This window comes from Opisthorchis viverrini (genome assembly GCF_000715545.1).
Source record: "Opisthorchis viverrini unplaced genomic scaffold opera_v5_9, whole genome shotgun sequence".
Lineage (NCBI taxonomy): Eukaryota > Metazoa > Platyhelminthes > Trematoda > Opisthorchiida > Opisthorchiidae > Opisthorchis > Opisthorchis viverrini.
In genome coordinates, this window is record NW_008751665.1 from 482,035 (window position 1) to 495,632 (window position 13,598).

General features: G+C 44.9%; 1 protein-coding gene across 1 annotated transcript in view; it reads right to left on the bottom strand.

Moving 5' to 3' along the window:
• Positions 1 to 10,306, bottom strand: part of T265_00852 (hypothetical protein) — a gene marked incomplete at both ends in the record, with an annotated part of 20,883 nt that extends 10,577 nt beyond the window's left edge. The window contains 6 exons of the mRNA XM_009164747.1: positions 2,478 to 2,676; positions 3,479 to 3,664; positions 4,394 to 4,594; positions 6,756 to 6,973; positions 8,305 to 8,382; positions 9,871 to 10,306. Coding sequence (XP_009163011.1) covers positions 2,478 to 2,676; positions 3,479 to 3,664; positions 4,394 to 4,594; positions 6,756 to 6,973; positions 8,305 to 8,362 — 862 coding nt within the window. The remainder of the gene's footprint in view (positions 1 to 2,477; positions 2,677 to 3,478; positions 3,665 to 4,393; positions 4,595 to 6,755; positions 6,974 to 8,304; positions 8,383 to 9,870) is intronic.
• Between the last annotated feature and the right edge of the window lie 3,292 nt (positions 10,307 to 13,598).

Below are 13,598 nucleotides of genomic sequence, written 5' to 3' on the forward strand. Positions count from 1 at the left end.
TCCATGTCAAAAAAAAAACCAGAGAATGAGACCGAAAAACGCGGGCTGGTGGATTCCGAGTATGTGGGGATCACTTTTACGAAATTTACAATCTATCGATCGTGGGAAAACGCAAAAGTGATGCTTTTTTTCTAAAATTCATTAAGTTTGAAGTTTCGTGTGAAGATTTTGCTAGAAGTAGGTCTAGTGTTGGACTTTTTATCAGCCTGGCCTTATTGGTGATGTTCCTCAAGAAAGGGTGCTTACTTCAAACTCACATAAAACACGATACAGGCTATTCCACCTGTGACAACGGTATAACTTTTTCGGTGCAGCTTGTTTTGGCCTTGTAAATTAGAACTGCTGGAGACGACGTCAACATTCTACCTGTTTTTTTGACGTAACACACTATCATAACACCAGCCGCATCAACCTTACAAGTCGTGGTCTTTCGAAAAAATATAGCAACTGGAATATTGCGCCAACCGAAATATGAGGAAGCCTTTGTACAGCACATTCAGAATACCATAGGCGATTGCAACTGAGCGTACTTTACAAATGCAGTTATTTTCCAACAATGAAACTCGGGGGTCAATGGAAATGTTCTGTGATTCACGGTAAAGAGGAGAAGCTGGTGAGACAAAGACCCTCCTACATACATGCATTCAGCAATAAAGACTAAGCTCTCGTTTCACATTTGCATACTAATATCGTTCTGCTTCCGCTACTCTTTAGATTTAGGGAAAAATGGCACATGCTACTGGCAGTCGTTAGATTCTACGGGAAACGGAACTATCGTCTGCTTGCCAGCATGTGATAACGTTATAAACACTGAATCGTATAGACATTCAGCAGCAGAGACGAAGTTCTCGTTTCGGATCTGCATACTAATGTCGTTCTGCTTCCGCTACTTTTTAGATTTAGGAAAAAATGGCACATGCTACTGGCAGTCGTTATAAAGACTAAGCTCTCGTTTCACATTTGCATACTAATATCGTTCTGCTTCCGCTACTCTTTAGATTTAGGGAAAAATGGCACATGCTACTGGCAGTCGTTAGATTCTACGGGAAACGGAACTATCGTCTGCTTGCCAGCATGTGATAACGTTATAAACACTGAATCACAGTTCAAGATACTCCCGATCCATCTACCCTAAGGAATCAGACTATCTCAGACACTGCCAATGTTGTGGAATATAGGTAGCCCGGGTGGGCTGCTTGGTTGTTGGTCTGTTCACCGAGCTTGGCAGTTGGATTTCAGACGCTTCATCTCCCATCGAGGTGATATCGTCAGTGTGGGGTTAAGTGGGTCTTAGACATTCTAGGTTGTTACCTTCTAAGGAATATCAGCCACTCGCCCAATAAAATAGCGACGATGTTCATCATGCGTACAGCCTTTTCATAACCGATCTAGAGCGAAGAACTGAAGCTACAGATGAGTTAGTTGCGTGTCTGAAAAGACGCCATCAAGAACCATTTGGGTAATTCATGCATAGTAGCTGGATTAAGTAAAGGGCTGCAATCAAGAGGATCGCTAATTCACTGGGCGCTGATTTGTGTCATCTCGATTAGTGATGCAACGCTAGTAGATAAATTTTTCAACCCAGAGGACAAAACAACGGTTATAGTCAAACTTCGACCGGAACAAGGAAGAAAGCTAATGTTACCGCCCAGTCGCAGTACCACCAACTAATTTACAGGACCCTTGGCTCGGATGGCTGAGTGAATAAGATCGTGGACTACAAATCCTGGGTCCGATCAGCCAATCGTCGCTTTCATACTGGATGCCAGTCCCCATCCAGATAGTCTGTGCACGTACTTAAAAATAAAGACGTAAAAAAAAGCCTAAAACATTGTGGTTCGATGCACCTTCCCTTGGGATGTCGCTCGTGAAACAAATGTGGATAAGCAAACTACAAAGAGCCACTACTCACTACCAAGTGATACTTTGACGGGCTAGAGCACAACTCACCTCAACCATGCATAACATATAACACGTGACTAGTAATGCGTGCCACCACGTCAGATCACGTGATGTGTCTGCGCTGCGAAGGCTGCGGCAATAAGGTTGGTGCAAATGAAATATCGTGTCTAAGTCCCCTTCTAATGGTCGAGGGTTCGCATACATGGTGGATTTCGAGAGTTGCCACTGTTTGTGCATTCGAACGTGAACAAGGCTGTCTGAATGTTCAGCCATTTTGACTTTGCGAGAAAGAGATAAATCGTTACGAGTGACATTCATGAATGTTCGGTTCTTCTACACCTTTTTGTAAACCATCAACTTCTGCAAAAAAACAACTGGCGCGTTATTTATTGGATAACTCACCATCCTACCCAAAAGATAGATTGCACACTTGGTTGTAGATAGCCCAGGAAGATCTCAAACACCATTGTAATTGGGCAGTTCGTGGTAGCAAGAACAAGACAAGGACATAGTGGAGAAAAAAGAAACAAGGACGAGAGGTTGGGACGAAGAAAATAACTAAATCTGGAACTTACCACTTGGTGCACCATAACCATGACCACGATCAGAGAAGCCACGCCCACCATCACCACGACCGCCCCCACCTCCCCGGCCGCCTCCACCACTGCCAGGGCCTCCGCCTCCTCGTCCTCGATCGGGCTGACGTTGTTTGAAAGCGGGCATCTCGGGTGGTGGGGGTTCCAATTCCCAAGCACGACCACCACGGTCGGGTACCTACAAAATAAGATGTTCTGGTTCGCGGGGGGTCGAGGTTGATCAACCATTGTTATTAAATGAGGATCATAAATCTTTCGGGATTTCCACGCCTCTAGAAGACAATGTTGCGAAGAGCCTCCGAAGTTGGGAACCATCTTTCCCTGTAACTGTGCTTTTTTCATACAGTATTAGGACAACGGGTGCTCGTATAGACGCAATACACTACTCATAAGGTTGCTGAAAACTCTTCGACAGCCCACGACCGGTTTTGTTCCCCTGAGGCTCAACAGGTATGCGCAACCACTGAGTTCCCTTCAATCTTATGTTCGACTTGAATCCAAATTGCACAAAGATAGCGAAATACACCCATTTGCATAACAACTTGGTTTTCACAGAATACTCGCCTGAAACCCAGTTGAATCTCTCGTTTACGATATTCTTCAGATGGGCGAATGATGGCGCTTGTCGAATTTCGGGCAGTTCGGATTCAAGTAGAACAATAGGTTGACGGAAACTCGAGAGCCTTGCCTACATGATGAGCTCCAAGAAGGGCTAAACTGATCGTGGGCTGTGGAGGAGTTTTCAACCACCTCGCAAGTAGTTTCCTTTATCAGTTATAATTAGTTTTGCGCTTCGTTCGATTCCACCATAGAGAAGAATACACAGATTGCTATAATCTGTTTTCAATGCGAACCGAAGAGTTGAAGCTAACCCGATGTGCACACCATCCTTGTCCGCAAACGCCATTAAACTAGGCCAGTGGAATGCGTGGCCAATGGGACAAAGAACAATTGAGAGCATTTAGATAGTAGACACTTACCTGGCCAATCAGGATTTTATTGAGTTCACATGAGGTGAATCTTCTGGCTCTAGCACCGCTGGTTTTTTCTACCCATAAAATCATATTGTCCCGAACGGCCAGCAACTCTGGAACTCCGGGGAATGTGGATTTGGCCATCTGCGACCGTATGGGATGATAGGCTGCTGAGATTGCTTCAAGCTGGGACTAATTCGGCAAACAGCAGAAGGGGTAAAAATAGGAAAAACGTGAGAGTGTGGGGTATGCAACCGAGACGAGTGGAATAAAGCATACCGTGAAGCAATAAACATCCCAGAGGCTACATTAATTTCAAAATGGGCAAGTAGAATATGTCTCCCGATCATGAGTGATAGGTTTATCATGACTATTGATTTGTGAATTCCTATTACAGGAAGGCACGAGATAGAGAGGAGAGAAGGCAACTACAACTACTTGAGTTGTATGAAAATGAGCAACAAACTTACTAAGAATTCGAACGATAAAAATTATCCGAATAGCAGCTAGACACCCACACAATTAGTGCAGTCACTATGAATGACAATCGCATGTGTCCTACTCAAAGCAATAACTAGGTGGCACCGAATGGCTATATACTGGAAGTCAGCAGTCATAGAGCAGCTGAAATTCGATTGATTCGTAGACTTGGAAAGCAGAATGGTGGACTGGTGGGGCGGACTAAACCAATGTCAATCGCTATTCGAAACAAACATGTCCTAATCAGTCGGTCGTTAGTGGGAACACCAATATCGTATGAAAGCAAATGTAGCAGTCGTTGTTGGCAGTAGCCAGACCGCCGCGGCGTCAATCAAAGGGGGTTTGTTTGAGCTTTGAAGCATACGAGTCGCGAAGAAGACGCACATATGGAATGGAATAGTTCTAGTCTGGAAGTTTGGCTAAACACTCAAACAAACTCACCTTGGCCCTATCAGACCACTTGAAGCTTTGAACTGTGACATCCAGGCGTTTGATTAGGGTTATCTGTCGGCTGGAATATTCTTGCTGTAATAGAGCAGCAATACGAGCTGCTTGGGCCCACTGTCGATCCGAAAGGCCGGTTAGTGGAAGAACGGGCTGACCGAAATGTGTTGGCGGGCAACGTTTCAGTGCGAGGACTACCTATTGGTGTCAGAGAGAACCAAACATTTTGTGTAAAAGCAGTAGGATTGGACTGAGAATAATATTCGGAGACTGAACCAGTTCCAAACTCATTCTGATCAGTGGAACAGTGACAAAAAATTACAGTTTCTTGTTGCACAACACATCATTCTGGAAAATGATAACCTGGTCGTGGGTGGGACAGTAAGGGATAGAGAACATTAGGAACGAAGAGTGCACAGAGGAGCACGAATTTACTTGCATGCTAAAACGCTTGAGGAGAAGAACAATTATTTTATCTTCCCCTCCACAAAACTGTTCCGAAAATGAGAACTTCCGATAGCTGGTTACATAGACGCGCCCCGAACGAAACAATCGATGAGTGGTACGTCACTGACAGTTCCGAAAACAGAATCTATCTACGATGAAAATATCATCGTGAGAGAAACTGCATCACAATTGCGACAGAAAGAGAGCGTAGTTCGTGAGGTGTCCTGATTGATACGCACGACGCAAAGAGTGACGATGTTCTTAAGGCAACCGCAATTCTCAAGATTCAAGAGTGAACCAAACACCACCAGACAGCATCCTTGGTTGCTCTATGACATGGCTCAGGCTTACTGCTATACGGATCTTCATTCCCCTTCCGGCATAGTTGACACCACCAGCAAAAAACAGGTTTTGACTTCCAGGAAAGAAGCTTACCATTTCAAATAACATCCTGTTGAGCATGTGAAGTCTAGCCATACGCGAAATTGATGTTGTGTTTCGACTATGTTTATTGGAATGCGACGATGAGGCAATGAGAGTAACACATAGATGGAAAACGAAACGAGTTGGCACGTTATTGAGGAAAGACTAGCATGATAGTGAAGAATACGATGGGTTTCACTGCCATTGCACACTAACGATAGGTTTTCGGCTTTGATATTGAGTCTTAATCCCGCCAAGTTTCGAAAATTTTACAATCTACCTATATATGAGGTCGCATTTCATGGCCCAGTTACCCGAAAAACATTTGGCTTTTCCGAAAGTCTCCCCGCCCCTTACGGCACGACAAAAGGTAACAGTACTAATGCAAGCCCTGTTAACCATTTCTGTTCCCTGGCATTGGCAACAGTAATTGTCTAGCACCTTGATCGGAAAAGGAAGAAGTGGGTTTGACCGTGGAACACGTGAATGTACGCATCTTTTCCCACCCATTCAGCATGTTCACTGACATACAGCCCGTTTGTGTAGCTAGTATAGAGAATAGCGGACGATCGGGTTAATTTTCCCGTGGAACAAATGTACGCATCTTTTCCCACCCATTCAGCATGTTCACTGACATACAGCCCGTTTGTGTAGCTAGTATAGAGAATAGCGGACGATCGGGTTAATTTTCCGCAGTGGAACAAAATCGTTAACACTCCAAGGAGTGCATCTTTTCCTACCCATTCAGCAGGTTCACTGACATACAGCCCGTCTGTGTAGCTAGTATAGAGAATGGCGGACGATCGGGTTAATTTTCCGCCGTGGAACAAAATCGTTAACACTCCAAGGAGTTGCTGAGTCACTTTCCTAAAGATGGGGGACCAATGGTAATCTGGCGGTGAAAGCTTACTGTGGACAGGCCTGAGGACTAGTCTGTCTTTGGAAGGACCATCTTTATGGAGTTTACTAGATTATCACCAGAAAAATACCGGCATAACAAAGTGACCCGCCGAACAAGCACCGGCGAGTCTCGTATGTAGAGATTCCCGTTGCAAAGGACTTTCCGCGGCAAAACATTTGTCACTCCCTTTACCAGGTCCCAGCAACTTCGCTGTAATGCGGTTCTCCGCACGTGGAAACCAGGTGAAAATGCGCGAAAAAACGGACTGCCGTGAATTAGAGCCTAGTGACAGCGACCATTGCATTGCGTTCTGATGTGATTTTTCTACACAATCCAGACTCACGGGTGAAGGTAGTTGAAACAGTTTGGAATGGTACAGTCAGCGTCTTGTCAGTATGCCCTCAAAGTAAGGTCACAAATACGTGCTAACCACGTGCTAACTACACTGTTCACGAGTAAATAAGTGTGAAAATTCGAACTATTGCATTAATGGACCGGATTCCGTCGATGAATCAAGGCAAACAGTATCATGGTAGATCATTCACGTTTTCAAAATAGTAGGAGAATAATTTTTTTTTAAAAACTCACAGCGTTATGAATAGCGTCAAACGTGTCACCTAAGTTAAATTCTCCCAAAGGTCGAACGAGACCCAGAGCATTACACGCTCGGTTCAAGTAATCGGTGAGTTCCCGATTGAGTTCTGTGGTAATCTGTTGTGAGGCTTCATGGACGTCCGAGGTGTCATATTGCTGCTTTGGTTTTTTCCTCAGAAGACGTTTGGCCAGTAGTTCAGTGCAAAGATAGCCTGCATGAGAAAAAAAACGAATGAATGGCATGCAACTGGTGTCCACAGAATGGAATTCGGTTGGATGATGAGGATGGAGCACTGTCCAACCACGGTGAGTCTGTCTTTCAGTTTTTGCTTACAACTGTCCACGCTGGAAGCCTTTGGCGCAACTTGAGGCAGTGATTCCGTTAAAACGAAAATACAGGTCTAGCTAGTGAACCATCGGAAACTGATTGCTGAACGATTCAAGTAGGTCGCCTGCCAAACTGTGTTCACGTGACTGATGCGAAAACGACAGCAATCTTGCCCAACAATAATGGTGATTTTTTTTACTTTGACATAACACTAACAGAATAAGGACTGAGTTAACCTGTAAGAGACCGAAATTCTACAGAATACATCAAATACATGCAACAAGTCGGACAAGTGATGCAAATGTGAATCAAGCGGTCGGAAATGACGGCATTCCAAGGACTCAAAGAAACTGGTGTGATGAAGCGAGTTCCGCGAAGCGAATAGAGGAAAACTTGTCTCAAACGGTGGGCAAAATGGAGTACGAGTAACGGAATGTGAATGTTCGTGCCAGAAATATGCACCTATACATACATACGGCCACGGAACGCGCGACAACAGAATGCTGAGAAAATGGACGCATGAAAATGAGAAGGAATAAAGGAAGTAACCTCGGTTCAAGTTCCGCGGGGGAAACAGGACAGGATTGGTCAAACAAGGGAATTATCACCAGATGGACGACACTCAAAAGGAGTGGAACGCATTTAGGAAGGCTGATTAGGTTTTACTCGAACCCACAGTTCCCCCAGAACGACATCGGTTGGTCCAAAAAGAAGGGAACGACTAGAAACTGAACGATCAAAGCTTCTACGTCGTCTTGCACCCACATCTCCACACCAGCTGCACTAACCAGAGGCAAATCATCTTCATCTGCAGGGGTTTTCATCCCAATAACTGATGGATATTTAATGATCGAAGACAGAGAGAACATGAAGAATTACTGTGGGTAGCTGTTGGCGGTACTATCCGAGCGGAAAAACACATCAATAGCAAGTAGTAGATCCAAAGGACTTCTGACCTGCCGCCAGCCAACTAGTTCTTCGAAAGCCTACTTGCTTAGAATCCAGGCGCAGCCACGCACAGGCTATTTCGGAAGACATCGTGATTTACCATCATCATGGGCAGCATAACATCAATGTTCAACACTGGTGCTTTGCTACCGCGATTGAGTCAAAGCTGCCCAAAATTACGATAATCGTGTGGAAAAGATGCATTGATGATAGCTGAGGACCGAGTGGAAATTTTCAGAGGGAAGCGGTAATAATGTGCGAACTCACGCAGCAAAAGCATACGATTGTCAGCCGATCCGAAACGCTGCTCCAGTGATCCATTCATTAAAGCTGGATAGGGGCAGCCTAAAAAATAGGAGGGTTGACGATAAGGAAGACTCCAATAACAACTTTCACGACTACTGATTTTGCGCAAAGGTCAGAAAAATCCATGGGCTAGGTAGGTGAACAAGAGTTTGTTATCGCAGCATGTCGATTAGGAACTAACGTAATCCTAACAGATTCGCCTGTGGTAAGATGGTGGGCGGTTACTCGCCAGCGTCAGACGCTAGCTGATCCAGTAGTGTTCGATGAAAAAAAAACCTAATATCGCGGGCTTCTGAGCACTAAGGAAGTTGAACGATATACAATGTTGCACAGAAAGATAACAGTCAAGTAAGATGTACCGATCACGCATGCAGACAATCTATCGCACTGTACACTGTCTTTGAAGGAACGTGAACAAGTGCTCAACGCATTCTGCTTGAAAGGCTGGCCAGTATCAGGATTTTCTTCCTGAACCACCGAGATGTTTCGGCTCGCTGACTATTCTCCTGAATGGTGTTTTGAATTTGACTCCTATTTCCGGAGTAGGCCTTCATAAGCGGTGTAGAGGCTTAAGGGAGCGTACGAAGCCATGAAGCGACTCCAGCTATTAGTTCTTAATGACCTTCGGGGAAATCTAGTACGGAGAGACCTGGTTGGAGCAGCATACGGCGACTTTGTTCACGTCAGTAACGACTCACTAACGCCAAGGCCAAACGGATGCACAGTTCTCACCAAGACAAAGTGAGACAAAAGTGACGACAATGTTTTTTTGCACAATCGGACAAAGCACGACCGCAGTGTCCAGAATACCAGCTGCTGCTGATTCATACACAGTGGAAGTTATCATGTGGTTCAATCGAATAACTAAACAGCCTGCTGCTGCAGATCACGTTGAGACAGACAACTTTAGATATCGCGTCAGAAACATAACTAAGGAACCTTTTGAAAAATTCACCTACAGGGAGGGTGGGCGCAACAGTGGCGGCAACGCTTATGTAAGAGGAGCAGAATTTGGACCCGAAAGCCGCTGAGAATAAGTAGTTCCGATAAAATCATCGTCTAGAAACAGTTCCACAACATATATTAGGCGAAATCCTAAGCTCTAGCGCTCATATTTGGGCGTTGTAATGATAAATAAGCCTAACTCGCAAACGATTGTTCAGAAAGTCCGGCCACTGATCATTCTGGCATCAAGGAGAGCTCTGACTGGTCGGAAACGTGGATGCAACAGGCAGTCATTTCCCAACAACTGCGGCCTCGTTTCCATTGTTCCGGTTCCATGCACTTTAATTAAGACATGTTTTTCGGCTTGCTTCTAGCGTCCAGCACATTATGCGCACCCTTGATGGTCCCTTGGCTGACCAAGAACTGAGTTAGGGCCATAACCGTTATTTTACACTGGAACCTCCACGGATTCTGCCCGGTGTGTTTAAGGGGATATACTGGCAACTTCAGTTTGTAAACATAAAGCATAGTGGAAACTAGATAACTAGGGAAAATGAAGTGCACAACAATGAGAGATCTCACCATATTGTGACAGAAAATCGGAGAGTGACTTCAAACAGCCTTCACGATCCTCCTTAACTACAACTTGGTTAAAGACGGGAACGCGTCCAGTTTACCACAAACGGGCTTCACATCTTCGGATGATCCATCAGTAAGCTCCTTTGTCAAATCAGACACTGCATTCATAAACGGAATATCTTCTTCGGTGGTAGTCTTCCAGTTATAGTTCAACCTGAAGGTAGTCTACTGTATACCAAGATATATCCTACTTGAGGAGAGCGTAGCATTTGGCCAAGTCGTTTTTGTATTTGGGTGCCATTGGCTTGTTTAGACTCTACACATGAGTGACACTCAGACAAAGGCCTCAGTGAGTGTCAATGGCTGAAGAGAAATGAATGCGGAAACAGTTGCTGCAAAAGATGAGTTCGTGGAAAGATTTGCCTATGACAGGAGGAAGTCCAGTGGTGCAACCACAAGTATATGCACATATGATCAACCCTGTCAGTCATAGGAATAAATTATTAATTAATGATAATAAATCTTAATTAACGGAGAGCTGAACTCGGAATAGTGTCCCCCAGATCGTCTTCACTGATCCGATGGGAGTAAGAACGACAGCACCGGAATGTGACCACGTTGATATCCGTGGAAGTACTACTGACTACCTTGTGATTCATCACATTAGGTCCTGGACTGAGCTGCCAGCTTCATCCGTCAAACTTGAATTTATACAACACCGTGACCAAAATACGCTCCACTCAGCAAAACTCATGGAATGAACCATGACATCACCTTAGTCCGCGTTACGCGTAATCTGGTATCTTCATTGAAATCCACATATTCAGAAACGCCAAACTTACCTCTGATTTCTTAGTTACTTTTCACGCCACCATGAGATTCGTGCTTAAATCAGTTATCTTTCATTAAAAATAACTGCCCAACCGTGGTACCCTTCCCGTGAACAGCTGTTACGCAATACGAAGGAAGCACAAGGACAAGGTTGCAAGGTTGCCCACACCCGAGCAGGAGGAATCGAACCACAGACTTTACGGTTAGCAGCTGTGCGCCTTAACCGCTGGGCCATCTAAAACCGCTGTTTCTTCATTACTCTTCGTCGTTTGTACAAGACTCTATTTTAGTCTTGGCCTAAAACTTCAATCCCCAAAATCAACAAAAACACCCCGCTGTAGATCCCGGTGATGGCTCCCCTAAAACATCTCCCTACTGAGCATAAGATGAGAACATTGGCCGTCTGACCCCACTAGCAAGTTGTGAGGACGAGTAGTCTGAGGTCCACAACTCTGACTGACTTGTACACTCGTCACATGCTGGCGCAGTGTGCGAAACAGAAGTTTCGCACTCAAAAATCCAGCTAAAGAATTTTATTTTTTGAGAAAATTTTCAACAGACGAACGGCGGACTACGGTAGATCCTCTCTCACTTCCTCACCCGACACCGTATCTCTTCCTACTAATATGTAACTGCCTCTTCGGAGACAACTTACCTTGTCAAATAAGTACTTTCGTTTCTGGGTGTTTTCGTGAGGGGGGGCTAGCCATCGGCTCATTTGAATAAAATGCAGTGATCTACCACATGAATCGTACGATGAAGTGGAGGGGTTCGTCCGTGATTCAACAGAGTGTTTCAACTTATGTTCGAAACCCGGCAAACCCTCTTCCTGCGAACAGCTTCAACACGGAAGCCTTCGTACTCTTACAAAAAATACTGAAAGACAGGCGGTTTGAACCCACCATGCGTACCGTCTCACAGTACTACTGATAACTTCTGTACTGTATTCATCAATGAAACCAAGGATGTTAGTCAATTTCAAGGTTGATTAATCATCTAGTACACTCACCAGACGTTGGCTCACCTGGATTCTTATGGAATTCATAAGGATTTTTTGTTTTTGTCCTGTCTATTTGTCAATGACTTCCTCGCTCTTTTAGCAGAAGTCCGATATTTGAGCCCAACTGTCTGCGAAAAACCCAGTCTTGCTCTAGCTTTCACCATACTCTATTCTGCATCACTTTCATTAGCGATGGAAACGAAAAAGTAAGACAGTGGTCCTAACTGCAATACAACCATGAGGAAGGAATGTTCTACCAAAGAGTGGAAAAATGGGGAGAAGAGATCTTAGTATTCGAAGGCTTTAATTCCATAACCGAAATAGTGGGTTGCACAGTCATTTCATTACTGAAACCGTGCACAGTGTCATCCATCAATGAGCCTTTTAAGGAGATCGTAGAGAAAGGTAAAACCTGATCAACGCGCAGGCGAACATCGGCCCAAAATCTATTTTTTTTTGGGCAGATAATCCAGCATCATTCAGGTAAACGGATGTGAATATCAGATCAGAAGATGTCATCAGTACGATTGACCTAGCTTCTTTCCAGAACCCAACCCAATAAAGGCTCGGTGTGGAGCGAATAAGAAATTCAACCTGGGCAGTCCGCCTGGGAAACGGCGGCATGCTCTCCAATGAGATCGGTTACGTAATCCGTGCAGTTTAACTCGCTGCTTTTATTCAACTGTTCAACAGGAAGCTTTCAACAGCGGCGCAATGGAGAAGGCAACGCTTTTTGTAGTCGGCAGATAGACGTATGACGCACGTCTCAACTGCCCTAGCCTGGTAAGTTTTAATTACTGTTCTCATGATTATGAACATTTATCAGATACTCGTTTATGCATCCAGCATCCAGCTGACCCCCGTTATGCTACACGGATGTTCTTGGCCGGGCGTTTAAAGACGTTTGCAGGCCAAACTGTGCAACCTCAAAATATGACGGCCTTTACGGTCACTTTGTATGCACCCACTTGTCTTCAGTGAAACCGGTTGTCAATCCCATAAGTTAAGTGGCCGAATGTTGTCTGCGCATTTGTTTGTCNAAAGGATAGAAGTTCTGAAGAGTGTACTTTGAAGATATCAGACGAATCCCGAAACAAAGTATTACTTCAGTTGTTCTATTTCAACTGGTCTGTGCGGATACTAATCGGACCACTAAATAATAAAATAGTCAGTCGCGTTATCCAATTTCATTATTCTAACCTCTCCTTATTTCGAAGTCCGCCTATGCACCACCAGCCATGACTCTAATTCAGTAAAGACCATCCTATCAAGGACCTACTGCACTCCAGCTCACAGAGAAAAGTTTAAACAATACAACGCACAAGTAGACTTACTCGGTTTACCTTGTACTAGTGTGTCCAAATTACACAAAACAAAATGTTAACGGTGACTGAATTCCGCTACTGTATTGACCATTTGGTGGCCTCGCCTTAGTGCTAATTTAGCACACAATGGTAGCCGTATTGTTGGGGCGAGATGGCTCGAGTGGTTAGAGCGCGAATTTACTGACCGGAAGGTCCGTGGTTCGAACCCAACCTCTGCCTCTCGCTTTCCCCTGTCTAGGCGTGGGCAACCTGGCACTATCCCGGTCCACGTGCTTCCTTAGGGTGGAATGGCAGCTAGGCACCCGAAGGGTATTACAGCCGAACGGAGCCATATAGTTACCTGACATACCCCCATTGCTGAAAGTTCACGGTGCCAAAGTGATTGCGTGTTGCTGCTTCAGCTGTGACACTTTCCGTGTCCAGCTGCCATGCAAACCAATGGAAGTACGAGGACTGAGATACTGCCACGCTGCCAAAACCTAGACAGGAGCAGTCGAGATGCCCGGGTTGGGTTCCAGCCGCGGAACTTCCGGTCAGTAAGTTCGCGTCTTAACTACTGAGCTAACTCAAGCTCT